The sequence below is a fragment of the Dreissena polymorpha genome, chromosome 15, assembly GCF_020536995.1.
Source record: "Dreissena polymorpha isolate Duluth1 chromosome 15, UMN_Dpol_1.0, whole genome shotgun sequence".
Taxonomy (NCBI): domain Eukaryota; kingdom Metazoa; phylum Mollusca; class Bivalvia; order Myida; family Dreissenidae; genus Dreissena; species Dreissena polymorpha.
The window spans coordinates 27,737,347-27,764,397 of NC_068369.1; the positions used below are offsets into that span (position 1 = coordinate 27,737,347).

Sequence of the window (27,051 nt, forward strand, 5' to 3'; positions counted from 1 at the left end):
ATGTTATTCTTCCAACATACCAGTTGAGTTCTGTCATGTTTATCTTCTAACATACCAGTTGAGTTCTGTCATGTTCATCTTCCAACATACCAGTTGAGTGATGTCATGTTTATCTTCCAACATACCAGTTGAGTTCTGTCGTGTTTATCTTCAAACATAAAAGTTGAGTTCTGTCATGTTTATCTTCCAACATAAAAGTTGAGTTTTGTCATGTTTATCTTCCAACATAAAAGTTGAGTTCTGTCATGTTTATCTTCCAACATAAAAGTTGAGTTCTGTCATGTTTATCTTCCAACATAAAAGTTGAGTTCTGTCATGTTTATCTTCTAACATAAAAGTTGAGTTTTGTCATGTTTATCTTCCAACATAAAAGTTGAGTTCTGTCATGTTTATCTTCCAACATAAAAGTTGAGTTCTGTCATGTTTATCTGAATGATCCCAGTTTAAATCCGGTTATCTTTGAACAAATCATATTACATGTAGATATGTCCTGCTTTTTTTATCAGACACACACTATTTAGACAGCTCGACGGCGATTTAAGATTTTTTCCATGAATTACAATAAACAAAAAGACTAGTTAAGAAACTCTTTATTTATGGCAATCCAGATATAAAAAAGGTTTGATTTTGTACAGATTTAGTGTCACTGTAGACATAACAATGTTTTATTCAAATGTAAAATAGATACACTACATGTATAAAAATTGTATGACATGCTGATCATTATACATACTGTTAATAATTGCATAAATGATATATCATGCAAACAAGTAAGAAATACTAATCAAAACTCAATCTCTCATTCCAATAATAATTTACATTAAATCCTCTATAATGCTCAAAATCAACGAAAATTTCGTAAAATAAAGTTAAACAATTGAAAATAAGTGTTCCTTATGGCAATTGCACAAATGTCAACGCCAGATGTGGTCTAGTAAAATAGATTTTTGTAGATACAAAATTCCCATTTTTATTATTGTTATGCATATTTAATTTCATGTTAATTTCCCGCAACAATATCTATTAATACAACACATGAACACTAACATGGTACCATTTTAGCGTTCCTGTGTCGTATGATTAGATATATTCACAGGAAATTCAAATGGAATTAATTGTTTCACAAATAAATAAAAACGAGCATTTAAAAATCTATGTAATCATACCACATCTAGCGTTAAAGTTGTGGCTATTGCTACATAAGGAACACTGATTGTTTAGGTGTTAACTTTATTTTACAAAATACTTTACACAATTTTCGTTGATTTTGAGCGTTATGGAGGCTTTAAAATCATCATTATTCGTTTGCTATTAGTATTTTACTTTTCGTTGATTTAGGGGGTTGACCGATCAACGAATTAAAGCTTACTTCTTATTGGTCGCCGCTTCCCCACCATGATAAATGTGCGTGTTTCATGGGCTGGGCACCATGGGTTGACCGATCTAGCAATTAAAGGGACCTTTTCACTGATTTTGGCATGTATTGAAGTTTGTCGCTAAATGCTTTATATTGATAAATGTAAACATTGGATCTAAAAAGCTCCAGTGAAAAACACAAGAATCAAATTAAAAAAGAAAAAAAGTTACCCTCATCTGGGCTCCAACCACGGACCCTTGGAGTAAAAGTCTAAACCTTTGACCACCTGGCCATCCATGCTCATACAGTGAGTGATGTATTTTATACTTTATATAAGCAATCCTCGTATATATAACCACAACAACAGAACTCTCCAAATTATTAAATCGTATCGTGTTGCAACCCTTCATAATTTTCAGGTTTTTAAATTGTCAAAAGATTCATATAATGGATATTTTAGAGCATGGTAAATGCTCAGTATTACTGTTTCATCACAAATATCATAACTACAACAATGATTTGTGAATCTGAAACATTTTTTTTTTATTTTGTCAATTACCAAAACAAGTAAAGGCCCCTTTAAACACACATATTGGAAAATGACCAACACAAATTCTTTTTTTTCCGAAATCAAAAATCCACGAATCTATGTGCCCATGAAAAAGTCATTAAAAACACCTATATGTTTCATGCTGAAATGTTTTTACAATAATTTCCAGCAATCTATACTTCTCACCATGGGTGAATTCACAAAAAACAAGGAAAAAAAAATATAAAAAACATTTCATGTATTTTTTAATGTTTACTATTTTTTCAAGTGTACATAAGTGCACTAAGAACAAATACTCAAAGATTTCTTACAACTAATAAATGCTTTTTGTATTGAATACTAAACGCTACTTTGTACAAGCCTGTTGAACAGGCAACTATAATTAAATCGAGCATGTAAATAGGCAACTGCAATTGAATTGAATACATGAATGGGTAATTATAGTTTAATTGAATACATGGATATGCTAATATAGTTAAATTGAAAACATATATAGGCAACTATAGTGGAACTGAATACATAAAAAGGCCACTATAGTTGAACTGAATACATGAATACTCAACTATAGTTGATTTGAATAAATCAGTAGCTAATACTTATTTACCAGTTTTCATCTTTTACAAAATATGGCAATGTAGAACAGCTTCTAGGCGATGATACAAGATGATGGGTTAGAGGGGTCAAAATATTTAGCAATTACTTAGCATTCATAAACACAAGTTGTGACAACAAAACCCTTGAAAATTGTAATAGCGTGTTATTGGCACAGGCTCGTATTTACTTTAATTACATGTAGTTAATTGTTGAAAAGGTGTTATAAAATTATTATTTTTTTATTCAAGATTGTGAAAGTAATATGTTAACAGTGCAAAAAAGTAATTAAGTTAAGATATCTAAAAGGTTAATGTACATTTTGTTATTTCTAAACTGTATTGCTGGAAATCATTAAAAGAAATTTTTTGTATAAAATAATGTTAAAATCAAGCAGACTTTATCACAGCTACAAGGGCTTAAAATGTATGCTTTCAACATGTAAATTAATTAAATATACAACCCAGCTAAGGCTTAACATATTTGTTAATGAAGGGAAAATTCTAGAATCACCAATCCAGACAGGCCAGTAGAGGGAAGCAAAAAGGACCATTGGCGGCAACCCTCCTATACCCCTAGTATTCACCAGAAAAATTTGAGAAGCCATTTATATTTTCAAAGTAGCCAGTGACTAAGGAATAAAAAGGTGTATTTCATCATTTCAATTGATATTTTGGGGAAAAGTATCCAGCATCTAGATTGAATGTAACCGGTGAAATCGCCGGCTGCTGATGCTCCTGGTGAACACTGTATACTGCTCTAGATATTTCCCTAAATGTTCCCATTTTACTATGCTAAGAACATAATAGTGAGAACGGTGCTCAAGCTGGGTCCAAACGGAAGGGCGGAGCACCCTGCCATCCCAAGGTCCCTACCTGCTCCCTCGCACTTATAATGCCCTTTCCTTGATCCGATCACATTATATTAATACTTCAAATTCCAAAGTTTTAATAAATAAACTAAATTTTCACTGTGAAAATAGTTTTATAAAGTATAAAACAATATTTTTAATGAAAATACACCAATGTAATATGATAGTTGATATCTTGAAAGAATGCCACAAGAAAATGATGGCCCTCTTCAGAAAATGACACCTTGACTTTTTCTACTCCTAGCTGCAGCACTGTGAGAATTTTCCACTGAACAATTTTTGTTTTCATAAACCATCCCATAAATAAAGCATCTTCTGATTCACAGGGTATTTGAAAATCATGCATACTGCATTGATACTTTAAAACATACCCAACTTACTATAATTAGAATATCATTGTGTCAATTTTCCACAGAAAACATTTTTTATCATAAATCATCCCACAAACACAACATTTTCTGATTCACAGGGTATTTGAAGACCAGGCATCGTTTGCAGGTCTTGATGCCACATCGATAGTTCACAACCTTTCCGGACGAGTCTTTTCCACGGCAATACTTTAAACCGCACGGGTACCATCCGATACAGATGTGCAGTTGGCACAGGCAAGATTTCTTAATGTCCGAGACGTCTTTGCATCGCGTGCCATTTCCAGTGACGGAGGAGTTAGTAGCAGACATCATTGCATTCAGATCTTTATTTAAAACTGCAACATCCCAAAAAAAAAAACATTTTTAATTTGTGGGGTAATTCATTTTCAGTGATTTTGTGGATCTACAAATTTAACACAAACACATTTTAAAATAAGCCAGGATAAGGATCACAAATCAACAAATTTACGTGTCAAAGGATAGTCTTTTTTTTGTAAACACAGAATTCCATTCCAAGAAATATAATTGATTTTTCAGCGTCACATATCATGATGGCTTGACATAATAGTTAAATTCAACTGTCAATTTAAAGGAAATATTAATTTTTTTAAATATTCAGACTGAGAAAATATTCAAGCTTCGTAATAAGAACAAACCCCCTACTGCGCCACTTTGAAGCCATATATTTGACCTTTGACCTTGAAGGATGACCTTGACATTTCACCACTCAAAACGTGCAGCTCCATGGATACATGTTCACATGCATGCCAAATATCAAGTTGCTATCTTCAATATTGCCAAACTTATGACCGAGGTTAAAGTTTTGGGACAGAATGACATTCAGACAGACAGACAGCCTAAAAACAATATACTCCCCATCATTTGATAAAAAACTGTATAAATATAAGTATAAATATATTGTATTTAGCAATTTTGTAATGTGGCTTAATAAAACAGTAAAAACACATAAACCGTGAAATCGAACAATCAAATAATTCCATATAAGGTAAAAGCTAATCTGAGGTTTGGTAAAAATGGATGTATAGAAAATTCCACATCAATTTAAGCCTCATTTTAGTTTAAACCTATTTATTTTAGCTCAATTGCGTCGAAAGCCTTAGGCTTATATAAACGCTCCCGAGTCTGTTTCCTGGGCCTAGAACCAGTACTTGGTGTCTTTGGGGGAGATCTAAAGAACGCTCCCACGGTGGGGATCGAACCCGTGACCTCCCGGTCGCAAGGCGGACACCATATCCATTACACCACGGCGACCTTAATTTTGGGATAACTAGGCATAATGATTGTGCTTTGAGTGTCATACCAGATAAGCCTGTGTAGGGGACAATACTTTCTGCCTAAAATGGATTTCCATTTAATCAAACAATTCCTTAAAAGCAGAAAGTTTCATCAAAGATTAGACTGTGCAAATGCAAATTTACAACACACACACTAAGCCTTGTTTTCCAGTCACTAAGCCTTGTTTACCAGTCACTAAGCCTTGTTTACCAGTCACTAAGCCTTGTTTACCAGTCACTAAGCCTTGTTTACCAGTCACTAAGCCTTGTTTACCAGTCACTAAGCCTTGTTTACCAGTCACTAAGCCTTGTTTACCAGTCACTAAGCCTTGTTTACCAGTCACTAAGCCTTGTTTTCCCAGATGGAGGCTCAATAACTGAACAAGCCCAGACCCGGCCCCAGTGGGTGTTTTCACCATTTTGGGAATGGGGCTAGGTCCCTTTGGATTGGGAAAAAATTGCGGCGTTTGGACCGAAATTGGGAAATAAGTGTGTTTTTTTTCTTAACAATGGTTAAAACATGTGAATAAAAGTGTTTAAAATATAAAATGATTTAATAAAGTCTTACTTGTAGAGCTGGATGGGAGATTAACTAAATGTTGATCTAAAAAAAATTATTATAATTTTTTTTAACTTTCCATTTGGAAGTTTCAGTCCCATTTGGGAAAAATATATACTTTTCAGTGTTTTTTTCGTTCACATTTGGTCCGGTAAGGGGACCGATTCCCAATGGAACAAGATGCGTTTGTGAAACACAATGTCCCCCTATATGACGTTTGACTTTGAAGGATGACCATGACCTTGTGAAGGATGACCTTGACCTTTCACCACTTAAAATGTGCAGCTCCATGAGATACACATGCATGCCAAATATCAAGTTGCTATATTCAATATTGCAAAAGTATTCATAAAATAAGCGATTTGGGCCACATATATTTGACCTCTGACCTTGAAGGATGACCTTGACCTTGACCTTTCACCACACAAAATGTGCAGCTCCATGAGATGCACATGCATGCCAAATATCAAGTTGCTATCTTCAATATTGCAAAAGTATTTTTAAAATAAGCGATCTGGGCCACATATATTTGACCTCTGACCTTGAAGGATGACCTTGACCTTTCACCACTCAAAATGTGCAGCTCCATGAGACCTTGAAGGATGACCTTGACCTTTCACCACTCAAAATGTGCAGCTCCATGAGATACACATGCATGCCAAATATCAAGTTGCTATCTTCAATATTGCAAAAGTATTCATATAATGAGCGATTTTGGCCATATATATTTGACCTCTGACCTTGAAGGATGACCTTGACCTTTCACCAATCAAAATGTGCAGCTTCATGAGATACACATGCATGCCAAATATGAAGTTGCTATCTTCAATATAGCAAAAGTTATTGCAAAATGTTAAAGTTGGCACAAACAGACAGACTAACAGACAGACCAACAGACAGGGCAAAAACAATATGTTCCCCACTATTATAGTGGGGGACATAAAAAAGTATATATATTTTTCCAAAATGGGACCTAAAAATTCCCAATTGAAGGTTTCCAAAAAATGAATATTTTTTAAATAAGTCTTAAAGTCAAACACTAGAAGATGAACCTCAGAAAATGTCAACATTTAAATCACTATTAGCATCCATTTCAAAGTATTTGTAAGCATAAAATCAATAACATAAATTTCCAAAATTTACTCAAAAGAACGCGATATTTCCCTATTTGAAGGGTCCCCGCTCCATTTCCAAAATGGCGAAAAAACCACTGCTTTTTTTTATCAGGAATGGGGCCTGCCCCGATTTTGAACAAAAAACAACAACACTGAAGCCCAGTCACCTTGTGCAAGCAGTTTTATGTCCGAGTCTTGGGCATAAATGGCGTCAGCAGCGTTCTCACAAACACTCTTCAGGTAGGGACTGAGAACACCTGATTTCTCGAGATTAACTGCAAGATTTAACTCCCTTGTCTCCATACCCCGGTCTTCTTCCGGGCTTCTTATGGCAGTTGGATTTTTCTGAAACAGAATTAAATACAATTGTTTTTTTTATTATTACTGTTGCAATGCTCCAGCTAGGATTTAAAAGGCATGGGGCTCATTTGTCAAAAGGGCACTTGAGCTCACATGGTCACATAATAACTGAGGCATATTTTCAATACAACATGTGTTATATACATGTACAGTAATATACTAGTATTTCATACTACATGTTTATCCCCACGCTTTTTGAAAAAAAGGTGGGGATATTGTGGTTATCTCCGCCGTCCGTCCGTCTTTCTGTCCGTCCGTCCTGGCCACTATCTCCTCCTACACTAAAAGCACTAGAACCATGAAACTTACACACATGGTAGCTATGAGCATATGTGCGACCCTGCACTATTTGGAATTTCGATCTGACCCCTGGGTCAAAAGTTAAAGCGGTTGGGGTGGGGCCGCGTCAGAAATTATCACTCATTTTTTTAGGTTATTTTACATTTACTTCTTTATTTCTACACCGATTCACTTCAAATTGATACTGGACCTCTCTTATGACAATACGGTCAATCTCAACCATGCATGGCCCCATTCCCAACCCTGGGGCGCCCCGCCCACATAGGCCACACCCACCAAAAATTTCCATTTACTATAATTTTTTCATTTCTACACGGATTCACTTCAAATTGATACTGAACTTTTGTTATGACATTAGGGTCAATCTCAACTATGCATGGCCCCAATCCCAACCCTGGGGCGCCCGCCCACATAGGCCACACCCACCAAAAAATTCCATTTACTATAATTTTTTCATTTCTACACGGATTCACTTCAAATTGATACTGAACTTCTCTTATGACATTAGGGTCAATCTCAACTATGCATGGCCCCATAACCAACCCTGGGGCCCCGCCCACATAGACCACACCCACCCAAAATTGTCTTTACTATAATTTCTTCATTTCTACACCGATTCACTTCAAATTGATACTGAACTTCTCTTATGACAATACAGTCAATCTCAACTATGCATGGCCCCATTACCAACCCTGGGGCGCCCCGCCCACATAGACCACACCCACCCAAAATTGCCTTTTACTATAATTTCTTCATTTCTACACCGATTCACTACAAATTGATACTGAACCTCTCTTATGACAATACGGTCAATCTCAACTATGCATGGCCCCATTACCAACCCTGGGGCCCCGCCCACATAGACCACACCCGCCCAAAATTGCCTTTTACTATAATTTCTTCTTTTCTACACCGATTCACTTCAAATTGATACTGAACTTCTCTTATGACAATACGGTCAATCTCAACTATGCATGGCACAATTACCAACCCTGGGGCGCCCTGCCCACATATGTCACACCCACCCAAAATTGCCTTTTACTATAACTTCTTCATTTCTACACCAATTCACTTCTAATTGATGATGAACTTCTCTTATGACAATACAGTCAATCTCAGCTATGCATGGCCCCATTACCAACCCTGGGGCACACCTAGGTCAAACATTCGACGTGGGGATACGCGTCGGCCTCTGCCGCGCCATTTCTAGTTTAAATTTGAAATAGTCTTTCTACATGTGTGTAGTAATTCCACTAGTGTTGTTCCTGATAAGCCTGTGTGGACTGCACAGGCTAATCTGGGACGACACTTATCGCACATTCATTAAGCCCAATTTCCCAAACCGAGGCTATAACACATAAAATCTAACCTGTCTGAGTTTTGACATAGCGTCAGATGATATGAACTCATTCTTTCCAAACCTCGTTACAAAGCACATCACTTGTGGATATGGCTGGACTATCCCCCTTTCTTCTTCCCATGGGACATAGACCTTGAATACCTGCACATCCTGAAATCATAATAAGCACATGTAAGTGAGTAACTATCTGTGATATTTCAATGAGCAGCACTCAAGCTAGGATTAGAAATAACAAGAGATGTGTTTGTCAGAAACTCAATGCCCCCTTCTGCGCCGCTTTGAAGCCATACATTTGACCTTTGACCTTTAAGGTTGACCTTGACCTTTCACCACTCAAAATGTGCAGCTCAACGAGAAGTAAGTAAGAGATTGAATGGAGAAATGAATTTTTATTTTTTTATTTTTTATATATTATATATTTCATTCTACATCAATTTCATCTTGAACGTTGTTTTATTAATTAATTAAACTAGATTCACTTTATAAATTTAGACAAACTACTAATAATAATACAATTTGCAGAACAATAATTTGATCAGATCAAAAGAGGGCATGGTGGGGATTCAAGGGGAGTGATGGGACCAGGGGTTTGCAGGGTGCTGCATCCTTCTTTTAAGACCCAGCTGGATCCTTCACATAAGCCAGTTGCAATTGTTACAACTTATTGTTTTTAAACCCAGGGAGATCTGTGATGAAATATGCAACATGCTTGCACATTTAAACTTACTTAAAATGTCTAAATCAAAAGTTTTCCACATACAATGTAATGAAGTTTTAAAGCTTAAGTAGTCAAGACAGACTGGCGGCCTAAAATGTCATGACAAATGAAATCAAGCTTATGCGGCCTAAATTGTAATGACTAGTGAAATCAAACTTAATCTTATGTAAAAAAAAATCAAAAAATCTTAACCATATAACATTAGAATGTTATATTCTCAGAAACGAGACCTTTGACTTGGAAGTGTTCCAGGTGCATGGTTAAAACCACAACCATGGGAACATGAGCACACACTGCTATATTAACTGACAGAAGAGAGACATAGTATAAGCTTCGAGCTTCCTTCTCAATTCTGTCCAATTGTAGTTTACAGCCGTTATGTTAAGCAATACTGCAATTTTACTTGCCTAGCATATTTTTCAAATAAAATATGTATGTTTGTATTGTATTGCTCATATGGACTTTCAAGGAACTAAATTATAATAGTGTTTAAACCAACTGAGCTAATCTATATCTCATTCTTACACCTACACACTTTACTATCATAGCCCAAGTTGCCTGCTTTAAATAAAAGACTATCAAGTGTTATATTCTCAGCACTTCCACTACATTTGTAGCTTTCAAAAGTTGGAAGTCCTGACTTCCGAGCCTTAAATCCCAGATAATACTGTAGGAAGTCCCAAATTTATTTCAATTAATATTTTAGTAAACCCTACCGTATGTGTAGATCGCTAGATAAATACATGTCCAAACTTTTCCCAATACCTTATTGCGATGTCAATGTTCAAAACCAAAATATGACCAGCTCATGTGTTTAAGAGTTTTATAAACATAAACGTCTGCCATTGAACGCAAGTGCATATGAAAAGTGAATTTGTGGATGGGATACCGGTAAATCCCATTGAACATGCGTAAATCAAGTGACACGATGTGCGGGCATCTGGCACTGTTTATATATGTATTTGGTTATAACGAGGATTAACGACCAATCAATGAGCGACTTTAATTTCTTTTTTTATTCGTAAATTTACATATTATATCTATAGTTTCAATGTGTCAATACTATCTCATTGTTTGCATTGTTGTCGAACAGCTATGTATTTTTTTTCGTTTTAAAATACTACATGTACCGTGTTGTACATGTATGTCTATATTTAGTTACGGCACATGGTCTGCTTTGACATGCATGCTTTCCATGCATGGAACTTAACTCTGTCAGTAACAATTTTGTGCTCTTATTAAAACACAAGTTTTACATGGCATCATGTATAGTGAATGGTGCAGGTGCGTACAAAGGGACTTAAATAATATCATCACGTGGCTGTAGAAAAATGGTGTAATTCAGTTCTATAAATGGACATGACGAAATATACTTGCACTAAAATTAAATTGTTACTGCATACAATTTGTAACAGGTATTGTTCTTACAACTTACTCGCCATAAGTAATTAATTGCTCACCATTGCATTTAATTTCTCATAAGGAACAATTATTTACAGTAAAAAGGTGTGATGATGATGATACCCCGACACTGTCTCTCATGAACTGTTTAATTACCATGAGATATAAGGACTTTAACGTTAACTTATAACTGTGATTCCTGGTAAACCAATCTGCGATAAACCCTATTTTCAAGACCGATGTCAATCAAAAATAATGATAAGCCTGCCCTTATACGCATTCTCGTTACTGATTGGACGCTGAACATGACATTTTGGCGACTGGAATGTTACCCGAGAATTGCTCGTGGTTCATCTGTGTCAGCATACATGGCTGTGTAATGTGACTGTATTATTCGATACTCTAATATTTCTTATCAATGCATGATCTATTACCCCATGTCGCTTTTATTGTGATTAAGCGTTGAGCACGGTTCTCATAGTGAATGCCCAGATTAACTGTTATGATTTGTATGTCCTGTGTATTAGAAAACAGTATACATGCCAATTATCTGACATCCAAGTGACTTGTAAAACTGACGTACGCCTGCCTATTTTGGGCGTTATTTACTAGAGCTGCAACGATTCACCAACAGCTCGATTCGATTCGATTTCTATTTCAGACACTCCGATACCGATTTTTTGCGATTCGATTCATCTTCAAACCTAGTTTTATCATATATTCACTCTTATGCCTCAAAATTATCATTTCTGTTCAAATGTGATTTCAATACAACACATAAAAAAGAATAGCAAATTAGGACTCAATTTTAACATAAAAACTTCTGACTAGAAGATTGTGTTGATTACACAATACTATAAAAAATAAATAAATAATCATAAGAACGTATCTGGAATCAGTTGAATGGTAGTACTTTCACTATTACACCTTTACCCAAAACCGCTATAAGCATGTCTACCACTGTGCCATGACAGCATCACCTGTTACCTGTAGGACAAATCACATTCTCTAATAAACTTAACAAAACTCCAACAGAAATAGAACTAATTTTCTGACTGGCGACTTGAGTAGTTGCACTTGTGCGACCTCTTTGTCTTGCTTAATCAACATTATGTTTGCGTTTGACATATTTCATTAAATTAGATTAGTGGTGGAGCCGGACTTAGCGTACGCCACATCCGTGAAGCACAGTTTACACTTTGCTTTATTGGTAGGGCTACCATCCCGAAACCCAAAATACTGCCACACTTTTGATTTTAGCTTCTTAGGCGCATCTGATAATTTCAATTTGTCGGCAACAACTTGTTCAGCCATTTTGACGCTTTTTCCGAAAGTAGACCCTAACGGGCTTATTGATTGGATGACTAAAGTAATAAGCAACCAATCGCGCGCGTCGTAATTACAGGTAAAGATAAAACCTACACCTTCCTGTATCAATAGTCAGAATACAGCGCGCTTTACGTATCTATGTATATATATGTATATATGTTGAAGAATCGAATCGAATTTGGTAGGTTTGGTATCGTAATCGAATCGAAGCATTTCGAATCGATTTTCGATGAATCGGATCGAATCGTTGCAGCTCTATTATTTACATCCCGACGTCCATTAACGGAAGCCCGGCCGGGGCACTGGAAATTTCAGAAATGCTTCAAGTGTTTCCCACCCAACTAGAGATGTACTGGTATGAATTCCAGGTAATTCTCGTGTGTATCGGTGCTATACACTGAGCATGTAAAAGAACCAAGGTATCTATTCGCAAAGAGCTAGGGTATCGCACCCGGATTCCTTGTATCCCAATACTGTCTCTTCTGCTTGCTGTCTCTTCAGCAAAAACCAAAGGACCCCATTGGAAATAAGTGCTTGCACTTTCATGGGTTATCCTTGACTGCAAGGTCAAAATAAATACATACATACATACATACATACATACATACATACATACATACATACATACATACATACATACATACAAACATACAAACATACATACATACATACATACATACATACATACATACATACATACATACATTCATACATACATAAATACATACATACATATTCTTATCAACTTCAAGAATATCTAATATACTGACTCTGAGTCTGACTCTAGCCCTTTGCATGCTGGGTAATTTGTCTTCTGTTAAAATGTCGTCTGCTGCATTTCTAAAATTAGCATTTCTTCGATTTTCTTTCAAAGAAAACTATCAGAATAGCAAACAGTTTGGATCCTGATGAGACGCCACGTTCTGTGGCGTCTCATCAGGATCCAAACTGATTGCAAAGGCCTTCAAAATTCGGTTCCCGCACTGAAAGGGCTAGTCTATTCTGATAATCCTTCTGGAGTTTCAGTATTGTCATAAACGGTTAAACACTAAAACAAATAGCACAGGTCATACACCAAAATACACATACCGATTTAAAGTCAATGAACTGGGTGACGTGGGTGCCATCTTTCGACAAGAACTCTAGCAACACTGTGTCAGCGGTGGTGTTGGCCTCGATACTTTGTCGTTCCACATCTCCTCCATTATTTTTGACGTTTATTACGAGTTGACCGCAAATATGGGCAATAAATGTACATGTAAATAAAGACAGAATCAGTGTACAATGAAATAAACCAGCCATAGTATAATCGGTAAATAATTTAACAAGATACCATGGTTTAATCAGAACTTTATTGACAAGAAATGTCAATCTCGGCCATCTTGAAAACGAAAACCGGTGTTATGATTAGTACGTGCTCGTTCAATAAGTGACAGGAAGTCATTCTTATGTCAAAATCAGGTCGTATCATTCTTATCAGTGAGTAATGGTCATTTGTTGAAGACCGTATTGCGAAATTTTTGAAAGTTTGTATAAAGGTTAGTATTTTGAAAACTAGTTTGATGCTTTTTAGTTGTTTATGTTAACTTCTTCAATTTTAATAAATTATGTTGTCATCATTACTTTAAAGGATAAGAATTAGGACTGTCATCTTGTTTACTAGGACTTGGATTTACACTTTAATAAAGCGAAAGTGAAGACAACTTGACATTTCTATTTATTAACATTTTAAAAATACAGGTGGAAGATATATCATAGTAAGTACAAACATTGATGGTCATTTAAAGTGGGATAGGCAAAGTTTAGGTCTCAGGTCGTTTCGCCCTAAATCCCGTTCGCCCTAGGTCACCCTGAGTTGTTTCGCCCTTGGTCGTTTCGCCATTACAAGTGGGTAGTTTCGCCCTTACAAGTGGGTTGTTTCGCCCTTATTTAATTCTTCTGTAATATTAATGACCGGAGGGTGAGAATTATATATTTTTAGAGTAGGGGTAACCTATGGTCTTAAAAAAGCAATTAGGTATTTAAAAGATCTATTGCTGACTTACGTTTCTGCAGGTTTTTGGTGAATAAAATCAATGAGGTATTTATAAGATGTATTTATTGTGTTGGGTTTTAGAAAGAATGTCTTATGGTTTTGTAAATGATTCTTTAATTATTAAGATTTTTATTGCAAATTTGATTATTAATTGCAATGGTAATTTAGTATTTGTTTATTTATGGGCAATCAAGATTATTTTATTATTACCAATTTGATGATTGCGCAATTATGCGTTTGATGTTAATTGCAATCAATTAACGGAGACATTATGATACTGTTATACATTGTGTTACAAACTAAGTATTTCGATTAATTAGTTTGGCAGAGGCATTATGCGTTGATTTGCCAATTAAAATAATTTCGGGACCAACTACAATTATCAAACAAACTTAGATCGGAAGACGCGTGATCATTAAGTCAGTTCATAATAATTTGTTTGTTTGGCTTGTTATATAACTTCAAACCTACTCATAAAAATAATGTATATTTGTATTGCTCTAAAGCCTTTTTTATATATATAAATGTTTTAATATTTTTTTAAAATATGTGAAGTATTGTGAAGTTCCTGTTAAGCACATACTAAATGCTGGCTTATTTATTTTTCAGAAGGTCAAAACAATTTTTGAAATCAAGTATTTACTATTAAGCTACCATTTGTCAACAATGTCGCACAAGGGTCACGTGGTCAACACCGTTCCAAGCGCTGCAGTGTATACCTCACCATCGGGACATCACGTAGGTTCTTTCACCTTTGTATAATCATTTAGTTTTTACTTATTTATTTTAGCTTGATTAAATTTAATTAAAGACCGTTCTCACTAGATTCAAGTTTGTTTTTAAAGATTACAGTATTGTTAGTAAATCACATTAAATGGGGTCTTACAAAGCTCTAACAATCTGCAGAGAAGTCCCTTTAACATATAATAATGTATTCTAAGGATGGTATATTATGGAAGAATTTGTTACAAGAATATTTTTGATGTTTTGTTACTAATTTGTTTATGATTGTTTCAGACGACCGTTGTGATGCAGCAACAACCTTATGTAGTCACACGCTCTTCGGTAAGTAGAGACGATAGGCCCATCATTAAAAAAATTCCTATTAACTCGGCAGCTGGGGGGTGGGCCGGGCTCCAGGGTTTGGGTACCTGCCTGGATCCAGTGCATGCACTCATAATTTGAGCCCCGTTCAGGGAAAAACGGGCTTAATACATGATGCGCCAAAAATGTCCTCACAGATTTGCCTTTTCTGTCAGCACAGGCTAATCAGGGACAACACTTTCAGCCTAGACTGGATTTTTGTTAAGAAGAGTCTCTCTCTGACTTCACCGGCTAAACTGGGATGACACTTTATGCACATGCATTAAGCACCATTTTCCTTGATTGAGGCTCATTTTTGCACTAAATCACAAGATTAGGCAAGAAGACAAAAGAAGGGTTTACATTTAAGGGCCCAGAAAATAAAATAAGGGTTTACATTTATGCACAGTATATCAAATCTTTGGTGTTTCCATATGATAAAACATGTGAGAAAGATTCAGAGATAAATAAATTGACAAGGGCACCAATCCTGAAAATAAAAATAAGCATTATTAATTATTTCTAATGAACATCTGTATGTTGAAAAAATGTACCCGTACGCAACAAAATCAACAAAAAATGCATAAATAAAAAATGTATTATCGTCTCATTAATGTTTACAAGCTATACATGTATATAATATCTGGTTTCAACGACCAATTCTTATACTTAAGAATAAAAAATACACTTAAAACCAAGAAAAATAAATCCAGCTATTCAATATAATACAGGCACCAAATGTTGGTTATGTCATAAATAAATTGTTCTTTATGAAGAATATTGTACTTAGAAGTGTTAAATTCCATGTCATATTGAACTCTAATATCCTATACAAGGCTTGTTTTTCTTCTTCAGCAGGTGTCTAATACATTGTATAGAGACCTTCCCCAAAGAGAAAGGCCCCTTCCTCCAACACATTTTCTTTAACTTAATGCAATTTTTCACAAACTTTAAGTTTACCTTAAAAATATTGTTCCCCTTTCTCAGTGTTGTCGATATATTGTCCTCTAAAATTGAAGGCCATGTCTTTTTAAGAAAAAAAGAATTGCTACAAGAAAATGACAGTTTTAAGATAATTCTTTCTTTGAGCCTTCCTCTGTGAAAAAGGAGTTTAAATCATGTGCGTAAAGTGTCGTCCCAGATTAGCCTGTGCAGTCCGCACTGGCTAATCAGTGACGACACTATTCGCCTAAACTTGATTTTCGCTAAGAAGTGACTTTCTTGAAACAAAAGATATCATACAAGCTGAAAGTGTCGTCCCTGATTAGCCTGTGTGGACTGTACAGGCTAATCTGGGACGACACTTTACGCACATGCATTAAACCCCTTTTTCACTGAGCACAGATAGACTTGTGAATCATTGGGTTGGTGAATATGGGTCCTGGTCTTGGTAAATATCCTGCTTGTTCTCCCATTCAGCCTGGCCTGTTCGGGTCCCTTGGACGCGAGCTCAACAATCTGGGTAGAACCATTAGCAGAGAGATCGACTGGACTGCAGATCAGATCAACAAGAGTTTGGCTACAACTGCAACTGGTAACATTTTGGTACGTGCACTTAGTTCAAACCTATTAACTTTATCAGGATACCTTCCCCACTTTTTAAAGTGTCCGATCGTCACGGATGAATGATTTTATTGTTTCCTTGCATATTTTCTGGTCAATTGATCATATGCACAATTTTAAATCCAAATATTTACTCATAACTGAGATATTTAAGTTTGAAAAATGTTGCGTTAGAAAAGTCACTAAGTGTAGTACTATGCTTTATTAATTCGAATTTAATTTCAATTTCACTTGATCTAGGTGGGTTTTTACACCAGGAAAACATAACATTAATTAAAAAATATATATATTGCACGTATGAATATTCATTATTGCAATGTTGCAAGCCGGTCGGTCATTTAGACGTATAAGTCATTGCGTTTTACTTTTCACATTTTTATTTTACGTTGAACGATTTTGAAAATTTTACTCTTGCAGTGATTTTTTTAAGTTGTTATGTTTGATATTTTAATGTTGATAAATTTCACTTAAAGTTTTAATAAAATATTAGATATGTGTTGAATCAAGTCCAAATTTCAACAAAATCCGTTATAAAATAAGGGAGCTCTATCGATTTGAAAACAATTTGTGTTAGAAAAGACCCTAAGTATACACTACACCAGGACAAGCTTTTATGTGGTAAATGGATTTGTACTATTTGAAATGCTCCTGTTTTATGCACAATTTTCAAAAAACATTTATTTGTTTTAACGATGATTTTATCAAAAGTCTTATGCTAAAGAGCCTATTTGTAAGATAGAACCAGTACTTGGTTACTCAAGAATCTTGAGAACAGTTCTAGCATATGAACTATGCTGTCAGATGATTGATATTATAACCACCGGTTCATTTACTGTAATTGACATTATTATTATTATTATTACATTGAGCATCCATTCAATAGCAGAAATCAAGCTCATACCGGTTTATAAGGACATCATATCGCCCCTTTGGAGCAAAAAGGTGCCATGTACCTTCTAATTTCAATGTTGAACGGTACCCTTTTGCGCCAAGGGGGCGATATGATTTGTCAATCTGTAGATATTGATTTTATTAAGAAAAAAATCTAAAACAATCTAAATCTTCATCTGCATGTGCTATTTTTAGAACCTGTTCCAATCAGGCAATTTTGTCCAGCTCGTCTCGAGGATCAGTGGGAGGAGTCTGGAAATCGTACAGGGACCAGCGGGGCTCGTAGTTGATGGACTGGGGCCCGATAATGCTCCACATGGTATTAAATTAAGCCTCGTTCTGTAAAAACTGGGCTTAATGCATGTTTGTAAATTGTCGTTCTGAATTGATAAGTGACACATTTTCTGGCTAAGATGGATTTTGTTTAGAAGAAACTAACTCTTAAAGGGGCCTTTTCACAGATTTTGGCATTTTTTAACTTATTCATTAAATGCTTAATATCGATAAATGTAAACATTGGATCGTAAAAGCTCCAGTAAAAAATCAAGAATAAAATTAAAAAAAGGAAAAGAACATTGCCCGGACCAGGTTTCGAACCAGTGACCCCTGGAGTCCTGCCAGAGTCCTGAAGTAAAAACGCTTTAGCCTACTGAGCTATTCCGCCAAGTACACATACATGACGTATTTTATACCTTATATAAGCAATCTTCGTTGTTTCACAAAATTTAACGACAAAAACAGAACTCTCCAAATTATTCAATCGTTTCGCGTTGCAACGCTTTATAATTTTTAGGTTTTAAAATCGTCAAAAGATGCATATAATGGCTATATTAGACCATGGTAAATGTTCAGTATTACTGTTTCCTCACAAATATCATAACTAAAACGAAAATTTGCGAATCTGAAACAACTTTTTTCAATTTTGTCAATTTACCAAAGCGTGAAAAGATCCCTTTAAGGCAAAATTCCATAAAAGTGGAAATTATGGACTGTGAGTAGCCTGCGCAGACCCTGTTATTCCCAAAGTGATGCTCATATCATAATCCATAGCTTCCTTTGCAGTGTTATGCTGTTTAAAACATAAACTGTTAATGAAGTAACAAACTCACATGTTCAACAAGTTACCCATTGTCTTTACAATTCAAACTTCATTAAGAGACAACTTGTGTTGAGAAAGCACTTTAAAAGCGTACTATGTATTGTCTCTTAACCCTTTGCATGCTGGGAAATTTGTCGTCTGCTAAAATGTTGCTGCTGAATTTCTAAAATTAGCATTTTCTTTGATTTTGTTTCAAAGAATACTATCGGAATAGCAAACAGTTTGGATCCTGATGAGACGCCATGTTCTGTGGCGTCTCACCTGGATCCAAACTGTTTGTAAAGGCCTTTAAAATTCGGTGCCAGCGCTGAAAGGGTTAAAACAGGTTGAACTGTATTATATATTGGCCGTGCTCTGTGAAAAAGGGGTTAAATCCATGCGCGTAAAGGGTCGTTCTAGATAAGCCTAAGTAGTCCGCACAGGCTAATCAGGGACGCCTAAACTGGATTTTAGCTACGAAGAGACTTTCTGTAAACAAAAAATACAATAAAGGGGGAAAGCGTATTCCCGGATTAGCCTGTGCAAACTGCACAGGCCTGCACTGCACAGGCTAATCTGGGGGAACACTTTACGCACATGCATTAAACCCCTTTTCAAAGATCACGGCCCATATATATAAATGTAAAAAAATATGGGTACATACTTTAACTTCATATTACATGTGGAGTATTTGACATAGCCCTTTATCAGTTAAAGACAAAACATGTAAGTTTACTTTTGTATATTTTCAGCAACATGGACGATAGTGAATGAAGGGGGCAATCAAGTTCGTCTCCATAACAACAACAACTTCCTGGCCATTATCAACGGGAGCACCATCGTCATTCATATGGTAATGCGTAATACATTGGTAAAGTTTGGTAAAGTGATAAGACTTTAGAGATCTGATCAGAAGATTTAAATTTTTCAAAAAAAGGGCAGTTGTGATATAAAAAATATTTTGTATTATCACAAGTTGATGCAAGCCATTAATTTACCGAAACCAAAACAATATTTCTATTTACAGATGATGCTTTTCCACTGTTTGATTACATTTTAAATTTAAACTGTAGACTTTTGTTGGAATTAAAAAATCATGACATCATAGTTATGATGTCATATCACACAGAAACAGTGCAAATTGTTAATAAATTGAAAACCAGATAATTGCAACACAGTGATAGAAATTAGTGGTTGCCTTTGGTAGATTAAGGCCTGAGCAAGTATCTTTTAATAGTTGGTAGTCTGTCCGAGCAACTAGCGTCTTAGAAAATCTGGAAAAAAAATTCCCACTTTATTTTTATTTAAAAACGAAGATTCAGGCTCATAAAAGGGCATAATGCATAGAGTCAAGTCAGCCATGTATTGTTGTCTGATTTAAAAAAAAAAAAAAGTTAGTATTAGATACTTATAATATGTACTTGGTTCTTGGGTCCTAAGTATTTGTCCTACAAAACAAAGTACTAAAGATAGTTGCCCATCTGGGCAATCTAAAAAAACGTTAATTTTTATCTCTGCAACTCCTTGCTATGTACGCCCATTATCTTTCAGTCTCTTTATGTTCTCATGTATTCCTGATGACCTTCTTACACAGCCTGCCCTTTATTTTTCAGCCCCCAGGGGTCATGCATGGGGTCGAGACGAAGTTTCAGGTGACCCAGCATGGTCAGTTCATCATTCTCGAGTCCCTAAAAGAAAGGGGCCGCCACGTCGGGGTTTTACCCGGAGGTGCGCTGAAACCCGCCCTGGCCACTGGGAAAGAGGACCACGCCATGTTTGGTGTGCGATTAATGGTAAGGCGAAAAACAAACAAATGAGCCGTGCTCTGTGAAAAGGGGGTTAAATGCATGTGCATAAAGTGTCGTCCCAGATTAGCCTGTTTAGTCCACACAGGCTAATCAGGGAAGACACTTTCCACTTAAAGTAGATTTTTGCAGAGAAGAAACTTTTTTTTTACAGTATGCAGAAAATATAAATTAACCTCCCTTCATTGCCCTAAAAGCTTTACAGTAACATATCAATGCTTTACAGTAACATATCAATGCTTTTTTTGTCCAAAATTACAGCCTCTAAAATTTAGGTTTTTTTCTCAAAAATCTTCCCACAATTTCCCAAAAAGGTTCCAAACTTCTCCAATAAACTCACTAACTGGTTTATAGATTGTATTATACAGCATTATAATACCATAACAATTAATTATATTAATGTAAATATGCACTTATGAACTATTTTAATATTGTTATTTATAAGAATATTAATGATGTTTAATTTTTACCAATTTCATGCTTTAACGGGCTATTTTTCATTTTTCATAACAGTTGTTAGTGTTCATGGCTGTTTGCGTAAACAGTTGTTTGCATAAACAGTTGTTTGTGTTCATGGCTGTTTGCATAAACAGTTGTTTGTGTTAACAGTTGGTTGTGTTAACAGTTGGTTGTGTTAACAGTTGTTCATGTTAATGGCTGTTCGTGTTAATGGCTGTTCATGTAAATGGTTGTTTGTGTTAACAGTTTTTTGTGTTAACAGTTGGTTGTGTTAACAGTTGGATGTGTTAACAGTTGGTTGTGTTTACAGTTTTTCATGTTAACGGCTGTTCGTGTTAACGGCTGTTCATGTAAATAGTTGTTTGTGTTAACAGTTGTTAGTGTTAACAGTTGTTAGTGTTAACAGTTGTTTGTGTTAACAGTTGTTTGTGTTAACAGTTGTTTGTGTAAATAGATACTTGTGTTAACAGTTGTTTGTGTTTACAGGTGTTATACCCCCACAAACGAAGTTTAGGGGGATATATAGGAGTGAACTTGTCTGTCGGTCGGTCGGTCTGTTGGTCCGTATTAAGTGTCCGCTCTCTAATTCAAGTAGTTTTCATCCGATCTTCACCAAACTTGGTCAGAAGTTGTATCTACATGATGTCTAGGCCAAGTTCGAACATGGGCCTTGCCAGGTCAAAAACTAGGTCACGGGGGCACTTAGTGCGTTTTAAACATTTAGCATGTTGTCCCGCTCTAATTCAAGTAGTTTTCATCCCATCTTCACCAAACTTGGTCAGAAGTTGTATCTAGAAGATGTCTAGGCCAAGTTCGAACATGGGCTTTGCCGGGTCAAAAACTACGTCACGGGGTCACTTAGTGCGTTTTTAACATTCAGCATGTTGTCCGCTCTCTAATTCAAGTAGTTTTAATCCGATCTTCACCAAACTTGGTCAGAAGTTGTATTTACATGAAGTAGTTTTTATCCAATCTTCACCAAACTGGGTCAGAAGTTGTATCTAGATGATCTTAAGGCCAAGTTCGAACATGGGCCTTGCCGGGTCAAAAACTAGGTCATGGGGTCACTTAGTGCGTTTTTAGCTCATCTATTTTTTGAAAAAAAATTATGAGCTATTGTCATCACCTTGGCGTCGGCGTCCGGTAAAGTTTTGCGTTTAGGTCCACTTTTCTCAGAAAGTATCAATGCTATTGCATTCAAACTTGGTACACTTACTTACTATCATGAGGGGACTGGGCAGGCAAAATTAGATAACTCTGGCGTGCATTTTGACAGAATTATGTGCCCTTTTATACTTTGAAAATTGAAAATTTTGGTTAAGTTTTGCGTTTAGGTCCACTTTTCTCATAATGTATCAATGCTATTGCATTCAAACTTGGTACACTTACTGACTATCATGAGGGGACTGGGCAGGCAAAGTTAGATAACTCTGGCGTGCATTTTGACAGAATTATGTGCCCTTTTTATACTTAGAAAATTGAAAATTTTGGTTAAGTTTTGTGTTTAGGTCCATTTTATTCCTTAAGTATCAAAGCTATTGCTTTCATACTTGCAACACTTACTAATTATCATAAGGGGACTGTGCAGGCAAAGTAATGTAACTCTGACTGGCATTTTGACAGAATTATGTGCCCTTTTTATACTTAGAAAATTGAAAATTTTGTTAAGTTTTGTGTTTAGGTCCATTTTATTCCTACAGTATAAAAGCTATTGCTTTCATACTTGCAACACTTATTAACTATCATAAGGGGACTGTGCAGGCAAAGTAATGTAACTCCAACTGGCATTTGGACGGAATTATGGGCCCTTTATTCTTAGAAAATTGAAAATTTTGTTAAGTTTTGTGTTTTTGTCCACTTCACCCCTAAAGTATCATAGATATTGCTTACATACTTGGAACACTCGCAAACTATCATAAGGGTACAGTAAAAGGACAAGTTGCATAACTCTGGTTGTCATTTTTACGGAATTATGGCCCTTTTTGACTTAGTAACTTTGAATATATGGTTGAATTATGTGTTTCGATCCACTTTACTTCTTTAGTATCAAGGCTATTGCTTTCAAACTTCAAATACTTTCATGCTATCATGAGGTTACTGTACCTTGTAAGTAGAATTTTACCTTGACCTTTGAATGACCTCGACTCTCAAGGTCAAATTATTAAATTTTGCTAAAATTGCCATAACTTCTTTATTTATGATTAGATTTGATTGATACTTTGACAAAACTACTCTTACCTGACATACCACAATAGACTCCACCCAAACCATCCCCCGTGCCTACCCCCTCCCCCCCCCCCCGAATCCCCCCCTATTTTTTTTATTTTTTTAAGAACATCTCACAAATGACCACCACACCCTCACACTATACCCCTCCCCCCCCCCCCGCACCCCACCCCCGCCCCCAAATTATTTTTTTTTGAAACGGTTAAAAAACACCAATATTTATTTTTATTATTTTATGTTTGAAATACCATCCCCCCCCCCCACACACAATATACACCCCTCTTCACTCCACCCCTCCCTCCTTTGTGATTGAAAATAAGAGTCCCTTCACCTTTATAAAGAAAATAGATGAGCAGTCTGCACACGCAAGGCGGTGCTCTTGTTTAACATTTAGCTTGGTTTTCTCTCTCTTATTCAAGTAGTTTTCATCTGATCTTCACCAAACTTGGTCAGAAGTTGTATCTAGATGATCTGAAGGCCAAGTTCGAACATGGGCCATGCCAGATCAAAAACTAGGTCACAGGGTCCCTAAGTACCTTTTACACATTGAGCATGGTGTCCGCTCTCTTTTACAAGTAGTTTAAATCCGATCTTCACCACACTTGGTCAGAAGTTGTAACTAGATGATGTGTAGGTCAAGTTCGAACATTTGCCATGCCAGGTCAAAAACTAGGTCACAGGGTCACTTAGTGTGTTTTGAACCTCACCATGTTGTCTGCTCTCTAATTCAAGTAGTTTTTATCCAATCTTCACCAAAATTGGTCAGAAGTTGTATCTTGATAATGTCTAGGGCAAGTTTGAATATGGGTCATGCCGCAGCCGCTGATGATGCCAGGTCAAAAACAAGGTCATGGGGTCACTTAGTGCGTTTTAAACATCACAATGTTGTCCGCTTTCTAATTCAATTAGTTTTCATCCAATCTTCACCAAACTTTGTCAGAAGTTGTATCTAGATGATGTCTAGGTCAAGTTTGAATATGGGTCATGCCGGGTCAAAAACTAGGTAAAGGGGTATCTTAATGCGTTTAAAACCTTACCATGTTGTCCGCTCTCTAATTCAAGTAGTTTTCATCCAATCCTCACCAAACTTGGTCACAAGTTTTATCTAATTGATCTCTAGAACAAGTTTGAACATGTGCCATTCCGGGCCTAAAACTAGGTAACGGGGACACTTAGTGCGTTTTTTAACATTCAGCATGGTGTCAGCTCTCTAATTCAAGTAGTTTACATCAGATATTCACCAAACATGGTCAGAAGTTTTATGGAGATGATCTTAAGGCCAAGTTAGAACATGGGCCTTTTTGGGTCAAAAACTAGGTCAAGGGGTCACTAAGTGCGTTTTAAAAATTGAGCATGGTGTCCACTGTTTTTTGTGAAGACGACATACAAAATATTATGTGTCAATGCGGCATGTGGGGGTATTCGTCACCTCTGTGACAAAGCTCTAGTTTGTATTAAAATTTCTTCCTGTAAACAGTTGATTGTGTTTACAGTTGTTCATGCTAACAGTTGTTTGTGTTAACAGTTGTTCGTGTTCACATTTGTTTGTGTTAACATTTGTTTGTGTTTACATTTGTTTGTGTTAACAGTTGATTAATTTATTTTCAGTATTCACCTTACTCTGTGGTCACAAAGTAATGTGGGGACGATGGGAATATCGTGATCTGAAAAGTTTGCACACTATCCAAGTTGGAGCTACGCTGCGCTTTAAAAGACATTGATAATTCATTGCCGCAACTGTGATTGTCTTGTTTTCATTATCATAACTGTTATTGTCTTTTGATTGTTTTGTTGGAAAAAGACATTTTTTTACAGAACTCTTATGTTTTATAGCCTGAATTGTTTGTTTAGTTTGATTGGAACTTTTCTGTATTATAACTGGAATTAATTGTTTATTAACTTTTTTGTTTTCATTATCATAACTGTTATTCTCTTTTGATTGTTTTATTGGAAAAAGACACTTTTTTACAGAACTCTTCTGTATTATAGCCTGAATTGTTAGTTTAGTTTGATTGGAACTTTTCTGTATTATAACTGGAATTACTTGTTCATTAACTTTTTTTTTACGTTTGCTGTAATTTGTATTACCTAGTCCAGTAATTACTGTCACAGTTTTTTTGACGTGACATTTGATTTTGTATTACCTGGATCATGCTTTGAACTTTTTAATTCATTCCTAAACATATATACTCCTTACCCAGGTTTATTTAATAAAAAAACTATAAATATATGAAATATATGAGTCTTACTCTAGCAAAACCGACTTATCAGAGACAACACCAGGGCCCTTGCTACACTTTGGGGGATTGGGGCTGGGGCCCTTAGAGGGGGAATTTCACGTCGTTTTGGGCGAAAAGGGGGAATTTTACAAGATCTTTTAACCAATCATTCAACACTTAATATTGCTCTATTTTAATGTAATTTACTTAAATATACATTTAATCAAATTTTTATAGCATGATACCAGCTGGTAACATAGGTATAAAAGTAAAAAAAAAACAAAAAAAACAAATTTTTTTTTTTTTTTGGGAGGTGGGAATTTTTTTTTACTATTTTAAGGGGGGAATGGGGCCGAATTTCGGCCCCAAAAGCGGCCAAACGAGGGCCCTGAACACTTTCCACTTTTAAAGTATTTTTTCATTAAGCTCAGTTTACCAAGAGCACGGCTCATATAGCGCAATATTTTTCTCATTTATACTTCTAGTCAAGTATTTCTGTCACATGTTTGTTAAGTATTTGCCAAAAGTAAAAAATATATTTGTCGTAAATTTCATTCAGAAGGTCAATCCATGAGATTGGGTAGTAATCTAAATTTTAAACAATATAGTTCAATTTAGATTATTTTAGATGTATGTATATTTCAATTAAAAAAGAAAGAGTTCATGCCACATAACTTTATTTTTGCTGAAGCAATCTTGGGGATGTTTGTTTGTTTGATAGAATATTGCATTTAATTAACAAGTAAATATAGATTTTTTTTCTTTAGTTTTAAAATCACATTTAATACTTTTTTTTACAAATGTATCCATTTTTTAAACACTTTTGATTGTCTTTATAATGACAGGTTGACATAGGCTATAATTGTGTTGTCATCAGTGTATGGATGGCCTCTTCAATATGGTGCTCTTTTTACAAAATGCATTTGATATTTTCTGTCCCTTTTTTATTTTAATATGTATGAACAATTTAAGTTGTAATATTCATATTTGATATACTATTTGCTTACTTATATACAAAACACAATTGTCTGCATTTTCTAATATATTGTATATTTGCGATTTTATGCCCCAAAATATATATATGTATATATTAAAATGTGTTACTTCTTTTATCATGATTCACTTTTATGTATCTCTTTTACATTTCTATTTTCGAAACTTTGTTAGCATGTTGATTGTTACTACTATATGTTATATTGTTATAAAATGTTAATCTATGTTGATAACTGTATCATTTTACCAATAAAAATACTACTTTTATATTTGAGTTTTTTTTCTACAGAATATTAGCCACAAAATATCCAATAATAAAAGCGTGGATGGTAAATTAAAGCTCAAAACAAAATAATGATGACCTTTCCTCGTTTTATGACTCATATAGAAAGGACCAGCCATGTGACTTGCCCAAAGGTCAATGTAACATTCAAATCTCTTACTGATGCTCGATGGGACTACTTACATGTACCCCTGGACTCTTTAAGTATACTTAAATGTACCCCGGGTACGGAAATATAC

The 27,051-nt window shown here is 35.5% G+C and overlaps 2 protein-coding genes across 2 annotated transcripts; one reads left to right on the plus strand and one right to left on the minus strand.

The window, feature by feature from the left end:
• Positions 1–575: 575 nt before the first annotated feature.
• Positions 576–13,619, minus strand: LOC127860717 (out at first protein-like). The gene is made up of 4 exons (XM_052398984.1): positions 13,267–13,619; positions 8,739–8,879; positions 6,877–7,054; positions 576–4,075 (listed from the first exon to the last, which is right to left on the minus strand). The coding sequence occupies exons 1-4, from the start codon at positions 13,477–13,479 to the stop codon at positions 3,798–3,800; spliced, it is 810 nt and encodes a 269-aa protein (XP_052254944.1). The 5' UTR covers positions 13,480–13,619; the 3' UTR covers positions 576–3,797.
• On the plus strand, positions 13,574–26,796 carry LOC127860719 (uncharacterized). The gene is made up of 8 exons (XM_052398988.1): positions 13,574–13,715; positions 14,822–14,950; positions 15,230–15,277; positions 16,715–16,840; positions 17,945–18,068; positions 19,580–19,680; positions 20,441–20,620; positions 24,926–26,796. Exons 2-8 carry the CDS (start codon positions 14,879–14,881, stop codon positions 24,953–24,955), a joined length of 681 nt encoding a protein of 226 aa, XP_052254948.1. The 5' UTR covers positions 13,574–13,715; positions 14,822–14,878; the 3' UTR covers positions 24,956–26,796.
• Positions 26,797–27,051: the final 255 nt, after the last annotated feature.